The sequence below is a fragment of the Carica papaya genome, chromosome 1 (genome assembly GCF_054855325.1).
Source record: "Carica papaya isolate Zhongbai chromosome 1, ASM5485532v1, whole genome shotgun sequence".
NCBI classification, from domain to species: Eukaryota; Viridiplantae; Streptophyta; class Magnoliopsida; order Brassicales; family Caricaceae; genus Carica; species Carica papaya.
This window is the reverse complement of record NC_142309.1, coordinates 24,136,360-24,146,041: the sequence shown is the minus strand read 5'-3', so window position 1 is coordinate 24,146,041 and position 9,682 is coordinate 24,136,360. Positions and strand designations below refer to the sequence as shown.

Here is a 9,682-nt window from a genome sequence, read left to right as displayed (position 1 = left end):
AGTGAGACTACAAATCTGAGCTCTGTAGTGCTATGATCAAATGATCTTTCCATCATTGACAGAGCCAACTTTAACTTATAAATTTGGAAAAAAAAAAATATTTGGCACTCAAGAAACACCAGAGTAATCTCGTAAGTATCCAGAACAAATAGGTAATGAGCTGATATTCGGCATTAATTGATGAAATTCATGGGAGATGAATAAATGCACAGAAGAAAAATACGCCCAAAGGCAAAGAGACAACATGCTGACCTACAATTTAATGGTGTGGACATTCAGATCGTAAAAACATTTCAGGTATGGAGAAACATAAACATATATTTCTTTTGTTCAGTTGGGATTACAGTAGAGCCATCAATGACAGGCAATTTTGCACACATCTCTAACTAATTGGAGAAGAAGAGTGTTATTTTAGAACATTTCAAGTCAGCATTACTAAGTAGAGGGAGTTTTTACCAAGTAAAATGAAAATCAAATAACTTCCTCACAAAATCTGGACAATCCAAAATACTATTGTCGTGGAAACATCCATGCTATGGTTTAAAATCAATATATTGTAACTCGCTAGCGGTTAATCATTAGATTTAGAAAACATAAAATTGTACAATGCCTTCAGGGCACCATAGTTGGACGCGGGTTTCATATGGAGGAAGTCATGCTCCCAGTTTGAAGTTGATTTATATCATTGCCAATACAGTAGCAACGAACAATCCTTCTATTTATGAACCTAAGTGACAACCTTAATGATAAATATTTAATATGGAAATGCAAAAACTCAATTAGAGGCGCTTTAAAGTCAACAAATGAAGCATCTGACTTCCTCTAAAAGCCCGATTTCAATGTACAGCAGCCGCCCTATCATGCTCCTCGTCAGGGTTCAACTCAGCCGGTGCATCTTTTGCTTGCAATTTTGCAAATTGTCTACCACGCGCCACTCTAATTGGTCTTCCCATGAAAATCTACAGGCCAACAATATTCACATGAAAATTTCAAGATTCAGACAGAAAATGCACCTAGTATTGGCATACATAAGCACCATAGACAATTAAGAAATACATTGAGATTAGAACCCAAAATACCTTTCCTTGAAAAGTAGAAAGGGCTTCATCAGCCTCTTTCTTGGTTTTGAAAGAGACAAATCCATAACCCGAGGACCTTCTCGGATTATCGTAAAAGATAACTTCAGCAGAAACAATATTGCCCCTTTCAGCACTAAAAAAATCTTTCAGATGTCTAGACCTGGCATCAAATGGCAAATTTGCCACAAACAAGTTAAAAGTCACTGCTGGCCTCGGTTGCACAGGTGGGGCTGGCTTCTTCTTTTTTGGCTTAGCATAATTGACCTTCAAATATCGGCCCTCTAATACCTATCGATCACAAATCACAATATAATGAAAGTACAAGTTGAACAAACAACAGGATTCAGAAGAAACTAAGAAACAACAATATATTATATGATTGAATTGCAAAAGATAAAGAGACAATTCAAGTAGTCTATCTCATATTTCTGCTCATTAAGTTCCTAAAAACTACCAACTACTGCTTAACTTAATGGTTTTTACATTCCTTCCTCTGCAAAGAGTCATGTGTTTGGGTTGGACTATACTTCCGCGTGTGTCCGCATTTTAAGGTTATTTATATTGTATTTCGCTTAGTGTATGTATATTAACTAATTGATGAATGTATGAATTCTCTAGTTGAAAAGAAAGACAGCAAAAAACTAGACAACCAAATAAAAACCAGAGAATATAAACATATATACTTACATATCGCATATATATGTTTGAATTTATTAAACAATATGCTTACATACGATTCGAGATTATTGAGAGCAGCAAGAGCCTCTTCAGGTGAACTCATTGTTACAAAAGCCAAACCCCTATTCTTTGTCTTGTTGTACATGGATAGCTACATCAACAAATCAAAAACCACAACAGCCACATCAATACAAATATTAAGAGAAAAGCTCAAAACCTATAAAGTTTAAAAACCTCAACGTCTTCAACTTTCCCATGCTTCTCAAACAACGCACGAATATCTTCAGGAGTACAAGTCCAAGGAACGTTCTGCGCGACCAACCTCACTTTAGAAAACTCTTCTTCTTCTTGCTCTGTTTCGGATTGCAGCTGTGGGTTATCGACGGAGACATTAACGCTTCTGGTTTTGGTGGAAAAGGTGTTGGTATGAGTATGAGTAGGAGAACGACAATGAGAGAGACGAGAACATGAAGACAGAGACCAAGAAATGGAAAGATTTCGGGAGGGAGTGCGAGTATGGTGCTTAGTATTGGATTGGCCGAGAGGATTTTGAAGATAGGAAAGAGGACTTTGATGAAGAAGACGAAGTAGAGCCATGAGCACCGAATTTTGTTTGCTGCTTAATTTTGCTCTTCAGAAGCAAACACGAGAGGAAGTTCACGCGTGCGTTGGAATTCCAACTTTTGGATAAGGAGTTGCGACAATGCAGGGATATTTTTGCGAGGTCAAATGCCGGGGGAACCGACGTCGTTTGGTAATTGATATTAATTTCTCTATTCCACCAACCACGATAAAAATCTATATTATTATTAATGTGTATTTGGTATTTGAATAATGATATATTATTACTTATATTTCATAAATATACATCTAAAATGAATTTTTTCGTTTTTTAATACGTAATAGATTTTAAAATAGATGGTCATAATTTTATAAAATTAAACAAAAATAGAATTGATAACGAACACCTTTTCAACCGAACATAATCACATTATGTATTTCTCATATTTGTTTCAGAAGTCCACTTTTATGGTTACTGCATATCTCTGGTAAGAGAGTTATAACATGCCATTACATCAGAGAAATCTAAACCTAACCCACTAAGAAAAACAAGAACACCTCCCCATACTATAAAACAATCAACAAAAACTAGCTTCAGGGAAGCCATCTCTTAATTGGCTTGTAACTCCATCCCTAGATACAAAGATATTGAAACAACTAAATGCTAAATATATGGCAGCTGTCATTTCTTACGCATTCTGGAGTCAGGTGAGTTGCACCGCAAAGGTGATAGAGGATGTCTAACCGAATCAACATCATTAAAGTCTAGCTTCTTCTCAATTGGACTGCTGCTGCTCTTAGGACTTGATTTCCGTTTGTTCTTCTGTCATTGCAACTAAATCAAATAAGCATCGAAGGGTGGGTGGCAAAGAAAATATGCAAGGGATACACACTTTAGATATTGTTTAGAATAAATACAAAACTTTTACATGAAATTCATTTGCAAACACCAGCTGATGAAAATGCTACTAGATGATTTAAAAACAAAATGACAATTATATGAAATTGCATGAGTCAATGACATCATTTCGGTGAGTATTTTTCTCTTCTAATTGAACTAAGTATCTGTTTAGAAATTAAATTTGCAAGATTTCAACTTTGTTCCAATAATAACCTTAAACAAGAAGAGAACGTTATTTGTTTTTCTGACCTTAGCAGATGCACTGTTGGCATGCCTTCCACCAGAACCATGAAGACTACGTTCCTTGTGGTATTGTCTCAACAACATATTCTCCTCATTTAATATTTTATTTTCTTTGTATAGCACTTCACCCTGTATAAACCAGTAACTTTTCAATTAAGGACTAGGGTAACCGACACTGCAAGAAGAAAGTGAAGCTATAATATTCTTCTCACCTCTGCTTCAGCTAAATGAAGGTTCTTTCTTAGTTGCTCCTTCTCTTTAGCAAGTGTCCTCACTTCCGCAACCAGTGACAAGACCTTTTTAGTTGTAGGCCTCAAACTGCCAAAGGAAAAGAGAAGATTTTTTGAAAAATTTATTTGACAGACTCAGCAATCCAAATAAGCAGAATACCTGGTGATAGTAAATAGTTTCTGTAGGAAGACCTCATGAGAGGAAAAAATTATGGGAAAAACCTCACCAGTTCCACTTTCTTAACAAAGTTTGACATGATTCTTGTTCATTGTTTGCCTCCAAGAATGTCTGCCCAGACACAACTTCATCTTGGCCAGGCAGTGTTGATAAAATTGACTCAAGTAATTTCTCTTCCGCAGGCATAACTTCAGGAGATGAGTCGACCTTCAAAGTATCAAAATATAAATTTGAAGTCTTTATTAATGAATTAGCTCTTCTCCAATTAAAAAGAAAAAAAAAAGATACTGGCATTACTCCTCAAAAACTGATGTTAGACACCTTTTAACTAGTTTGGCACTTCTACCAGTAGAAACAATCAAAGTTGTGCAGACAATCAACATAATCATGAAATTCAACATTCCTCCAAAATTCTAAACCAGTATCCCATAGGTCCAATCTCTTCCTGACAGAGAAGCACCCATGAGGGATCAATAAATTTTATAACCACAATATTCAACATCCAGAAAGACCAAACATGGAAGGAACCGTCTGATGGATTCACACCTCACCTTACCATGCATCATAGTTTTAACTTCCAGATTTAACAAGCATGGAAATTGGAATAATTAACTGCACCTGGATCACTTACCAATCTTTTCTAAATATAGACTCCACGGGAAGTACCCAAATCGAATCACGGAAAGTACAAAAAGTTGCAAATCATATTATTACTTCTAAACAAAATGCTAAGATCCATTGTACTGTCCGAACGATGCTTCAGTGTCATCAAGCAAATTAATACACAGCGAAAATGAATGCTCGTTAAGGAATAAAATCAGTTACAAAGAGATTAAAAGAGAAGTTCTTAATAATTGTCTTTGGGTATTGTAACTTTTAGCAACTGCTATGCATCATATCAAGGTAACTAAAACGTTATGTAGACAGTAAAATTGAAATCCTACTACTCACAAATTCTTAAAAAAAGGCAGTCATAACTAAAAGATGTTTGTACCAAAAGCACTAGCAAAGGATGTGTTCTGAATATCCTTTAAGCAAAGTAGTTTACTAGGAAAAGAAAAAGAAGAATTCTACTGATGGGTCATATGATATGCTAATCAAACGTCCAAGCAGTACTAAATTCTAATGAATAGATGTTGACCGACAAAACTTGCGGCTTTTAGGTTTTAGCCACTATCATCACTCATACACATCCAAAAATATTATAGCTTGCATACACACCCACTTTCTTTCGAGGCAACAAAACCATAAATCGCAAACAAATGAAGGAAACATATATGAAATTAAAGGAGAGAAGAAAAGAGGAAATGGAATTACCCCACGAGTGTCGTACTGATGCTTGTAGAACTGCAATTCCTGAGACATCCTTTCCAATTCCTCCTCCAAGTCGCGAGCCCTAATCTCAGCCTCCTTTGCCCTCTCATCAGCCTCGTTTCCAAAATCCATCAAGGCCTCGCGGTCGTGATCGTAAAGCGAGCACTCCCTCTCCCATTTCTTGCACTGAGTCAAAAGGCTCGCACACTCCGCGGCCAGTTTCTGGTTCTCCTCTACGAACTTCCTCAGTGCCTGAGCATTCAAGCTTGCTTCCCCCTACCAAAAAGCCAAAAACAGTCGCATAAAACTCACGAATACGTATTAATACAAAATTATATATAAGAACAATACATGATGCACGAACCCTAGCGCTTTCGATAATCTGATCTTTCTCATTCAATTTTGAAAGAAGAAGCAAGTACTGGCCGCGAAGCCGACGTTGGGCTTCTTCCGAAACGCGAAGCTTTAGCTGCAAAGTCTGATTGGATACTGGAAGCCCTACGGATTCGTCGATTGATTCTTTCATGTAATCATCGATTTCTTGAAGAATATCCATCTTTTCACCTCCTTTTTGCTTTTTCCGATCCCGAGAACTAAAAAAGAAAACTAGATCGATTAGCTGCTACTGAAAGAAGCCCTGATTGTTAGAGAATCCTAGAATTAGTTTACAGTTGGAAATGGGGGTTAGGGTTTTGGTCCGGAAATGGTAAGAAGAAGAATTTGGATTGTTTGCACCTTTTTGCTCATTTATTCGCAGGATTCAAATTGACGAGAAAGGGCAATAGCCGTTAGAGCAATTTTTAAAATAAATAAATGATTTGTGTTTGGGCTTGTCTATTCGGCGGGTTTTCGGGTTTGCTATTTTGGTTTCGTAGCCCCGGCCCGGCAACCTTCCATAAAATATCGTTAGTCCAATTTAAAAACTAATAATAATAATAATTAGAGACATCCGAAAATGTTGGGTACCCTTGTTTTTTTAAGTCACTACGTTAATAATTTTATACTTATCATCCTGATTAGGACTCATAACCAAAGATTACCATATATATTTTTCAATCACAATTTATTTAATATATATATATATATGTGTGTATATAAGTAAAGGGTGTAAATTTCTTGAAAGTCTTGGGCTCTCATCTAGAAAATCCTCGTCTCTGTTTTCCGATGGAGAAGTATTAAAACTCTTGGAACTGCTCCAACCCCGACAGGAGGACCAGGAGGAAGAAGCTGGCGAGTAAACCGAGAATGACGATGACGTAAGGGGAGATGTGTTGACTTTCGTCACCGGGCCGGGTTTTGTTTGGGCTACAAAACCAAATGCCAAACCCGCCAAATAGACGAGCCCAACCCCAAATTATTTATTTATTTATTTTAAAAATTGCTCAAACAATCCAAATTCTTGTTCTTACCATTTCCGGACTAGGATTCTCTAACAATCAGGGCTTCTTTCAATAGTAGCAAACCGATCTAGTTTTCTTTTTAGGTCTGGAGATCGCGAAAAGCAAAAAGGAGGTGAAAAAGATGGATAATCTTCAAGAAATCGACGATTACATTAAAGAATCGATCGATGAATCCGTAGGGCTTCCAATATCCAATCGCACTTTGCAGCTGAAGCTTCGCGTTTCGGAAGAAGCCCAGCGTCGGCATCGCGGCCAGTACTTGCTTCTTCTTTCAAAATTGAATGAGAAAGATCAGATCATTGAACGCGCTAGGGTTCGTGCATTATGTATTGTTCTTATATATAATGTTGCATTCATACGTATTTGTGAGTGTTATGAGACTGTTTTTGGCTTTTTGGTAGGGCAAGGCAAGTCTAAATGGTCAGGCACTGAGGAAGTTCGTAGAAGAGAACCAGAAACTGGCCGCGGAGTGTGCGAGTTTTTTGACTTAGTGCAAGAAATGGGAGAGAGAGTGCTCGCTTTACGATCATGACGGCGAGGCCTCGATGGATTTTGGAAATGGGGCCGATGAGGGGCAAAGAAGGCTGAGATTAGGGCTCGCGACTTGCTGGAGGAATTGGGAAGGATGTCTCAGGAATTGCTGTTCTACAAGCATATCAGTACGATACTCGTGAGGTAATTCCATTTCCTCTTTTCTTCTCTCCTTCAATTTCCTGTATGTTTCTTTGATTTGTTTGAGATTAATGGTTTTGTTGCTTCGAAAGAAAGTGCATGTGTATGCAAGCTATAACATTTTTGGATATGTAGGAGTGATGGTAGAGGCTAAAACGTAAAAGCCACAAGTTTTGTTGGTCAACATGTATTCTTTAGAATTTAGTATTGTTTGGATGTTTGATTGACATGTGATATGACCCATCAGTAGAATTCTCGTAAACTATTTTGCTGAAAGTATATTCAGAACACATCCTTGGCAAGTGATTTTGGTACAAACATCTTTTAGTTGTGACTGCCTTTTTTGAGAATTCGAAGTAGTAGGATTTCAATTTTACTGGCTATGTGACGCTTTTGTTACCTTGATATGATGCATAACGGTTGCCAAAGGTTACAATACTCATAGACAACTATTAAGAACTGCTCTTTTAATCTCTTTGTAATCAATTTTATACCTTAAGGAGCTATTTTGGCAGTGTGTTATTTTGCTTGGTGACATTGAAGCATCGTCCGAACAGTACAATGGGCCCTAGCATTTTGTTTAGAAATAATAATATGATTTGCAGCTTTGTGTACTTTCCGCGATTGACTTTTGGATACTTCCCAGTGGAGAGTATATTTAGAAACGTTGGGACGTGATCTCGGTGCAGTTAATTATTCCAATTTCAATGCTTGTTAAATCTGGAAGTTAAAGACTTTGATGTATGGAAAGGTCAGGTCTGAATCCATCAGGGATGCTTCCATTAGCGGTTGGTTTTTCTGGATGTTAAATATTGTGGTTACAAAATTTATTGATCCCTCCTAAGGTGTTACTCTGTCAATAAGATATTAGACGTACGGGATACTAGTTTGAATTTTGGAAGGATATCAAATTTCATAATTGTGTTGATTGTTTGCACAACTTTGATTGTTTCTATTGGTCGAAATGTTAAACTCAGTTCAAAGGGGTCTAGCATCAGTTTTTTAGAAGTATCTAGGATCTTTTTTCCTTTTTTTGTGAATTATAAAAAAGCTAATTCATGAATGAAGTTTATTTAATTTATGTTTTTTTATTTTGAAAGTCGATTCATATCTGAAGTAATGTTTATGGAAGAGAAACTTCTTGAATCATTTTTATCAACACTGCCTGGCCAATATGAAGTTATGTCTGGGCGTACATTTTCGGAGGCAAAAAATGAACGAGAGTTATGTCTAACTTTGTTAAGAAAGTGGAACAGGTGAGGTTTTTCCCATAATTTTTCATCCTGATATTCTCCTATAGAAACTATAAATAGATGTTTGTTTGTTATCACCAGAAATTCTATTTATTTGGATTTGTTGAGTCTATCAAATAATTTTAAAAAAAAATTCTCTTTTCCTTTAGTAGTTTGAGGCCCGTTACAACTAAAAAAGTCTTGTCACATATTGCAGGAGTGAAGACACTTGCCAAAAAACGGAGTCTTCATGGTTCTGGTGGAAGGCATGTCAGCAGTGAATCTGCTAAGGTCAGAAAAACAAACGACGTTATGTGGTTAAAGGTTATCAGAGATTGACAATCATCAACTTACATCTGGAATATTAATTTCTTACAACAACACTATGATCTTGAGTTGATTAGCAAGCATGACAGTGTCTAAATGAGTTAAGGGTTGAGATTTTGATAACCTAAGATGAGATAATTAGGAAAATATGATATATCAAGTTTAAGATCTGAAACCTACTTATATAAAATAAAAAGAGTTGAACATAATATCTATAAAAAAAAATTATTAAGAATCAAGATTGATAATCTTAGATTTTAATAATCAAATTTACAACTCGATATCTACATAATAATTACTTAAATGGTCTAATAAATAATAAAAAATGTATCTTATTAATAGATATTATAATACAATTAAAATAAAAAATATTAAACCAATTCAAAATAAGCTAATTATAAATAATTACTAAATAAAAATAATAAAATTTGTATTAATAATATATAATAATTTTAAATAAGTTAAGTATTTTAATAATAAATAAACATTATAATTATATAAATATCTATTACAATTGAGGTAGATCTACTCTAGGGTCTTCTTGTTCTGCATCACAACGTCATTGGCAAATATCAAGTGCAACATGCAAGGAATTGTGTCCTTGTTGTATAAGGTATATATTTCAATGATACAAAACATTACCGCAAAGCAGCAACGCCTTGATTCTAGTTACGAACAAGAAGCAGTTTTAATAAATAAGAAAAGAGATTTATGTGCAAATTATATGCAATTATGACGTTTTACGTGAGAAATTATATGCACATCCACTAAATGCATTAATAAAAAAGTGTACAGTTCTCCCAAAGAAAAAGTGACACAGAAAATACCATGGGCAGAGAAATTCAGCAACTGACCCATCATTATTTA

The 9,682-nt window shown here is 35.7% G+C and overlaps 2 protein-coding genes and 1 long non-coding RNA gene across 4 annotated transcripts; 1 reads left to right on the top strand and 2 right to left on the bottom strand.

The window, feature by feature from the left end:
* Window positions 1-552: 552 nt before the first annotated feature.
* On the bottom strand, window positions 553-2,459 carry LOC110816765 (RNA-binding (RRM/RBD/RNP motifs) family protein). Its single transcript, XM_022045082.2, has 4 exons — window positions 1,992-2,459; window positions 1,810-1,908; window positions 1,080-1,367; window positions 553-959 (listed from the first exon to the last, which is right to left on the bottom strand). Exons 1-4 carry the CDS (start codon window positions 2,352-2,354, stop codon window positions 837-839), a joined length of 873 nt encoding a protein of 290 aa, XP_021900774.2. The 5' UTR covers window positions 2,355-2,459; the 3' UTR covers window positions 553-836.
* Window positions 2,460-2,726: 267 nt separating this feature from the next.
* On the bottom strand, window positions 2,727-6,053 carry LOC110816609 (uncharacterized). Its single transcript, XM_022044861.2, has 7 exons — window positions 5,920-6,053; window positions 5,549-5,777; window positions 5,188-5,460; window positions 3,920-4,077; window positions 3,675-3,780; window positions 3,469-3,591; window positions 2,727-3,141 (listed from the first exon to the last, which is right to left on the bottom strand). Exons 2-7 carry the CDS (start codon window positions 5,738-5,740, stop codon window positions 3,001-3,003), a joined length of 993 nt encoding a protein of 330 aa, XP_021900553.1. The 5' UTR covers window positions 5,741-5,777; window positions 5,920-6,053; the 3' UTR covers window positions 2,727-3,000.
* A 252-nt stretch (window positions 6,054-6,305) lies between these two features.
* LOC110816619 (uncharacterized) lies at window positions 6,306-8,938 on the top strand. Of its 2 annotated transcripts, none has more exons than XR_015821071.1 (3): window positions 6,306-6,897; window positions 6,986-8,512; window positions 8,706-8,938. It is a non-coding gene; the product is annotated as an uncharacterized LOC110816619 (long non-coding RNA). The 2 variants fall into 2 exon arrangements; XR_002540053.2 differs by having other exon boundaries at window positions 6,324-6,897; window positions 6,986-7,259.
* The last annotated feature ends 744 nt before the right edge of the window (window positions 8,939-9,682 follow it).

Coding starts and splice junctions, on each gene's coding strand:
- LOC110816609 (XM_022044861.2), bottom strand. CDS start 5,740: ATGGATATTCTTCAAGAAATCGATGATTACATGAAAGAATCAATCGAC. Junction 5,461..5,548: donor AGATTATCGAAAGCGCTAGG/GTTCGTGCATCA, acceptor GCTTTTTGGTAG/GGGGAAGCAAGCTTGAATGC. Junction 3,781..3,919: donor TTGTTAAGAAAGTGGAACTG/GTGAGGTTTTTC, acceptor TTCCTTTGGCAG/TTTGAGGCCTACAACTAAAA.
- LOC110816765 (XM_022045082.2), bottom strand. CDS start 2,354: ATGGCTCTACTTCGTCTTCTTCATCAAAGTCCTCTTTCCTATCTTCAA. Junction 1,368..1,809: donor TCAATAATCTCGAATCGTAT/GTAAGCATATTG, acceptor TGTGATCGATAG/GTATTAGAGGGCCGATATTT. Junction 960..1,079: donor TTTCTACTTTTCAAGGAAAG/GTATTTTGGGTT, acceptor GTTGGCCTGTAG/ATTTTCATGGGAAGACCAAT.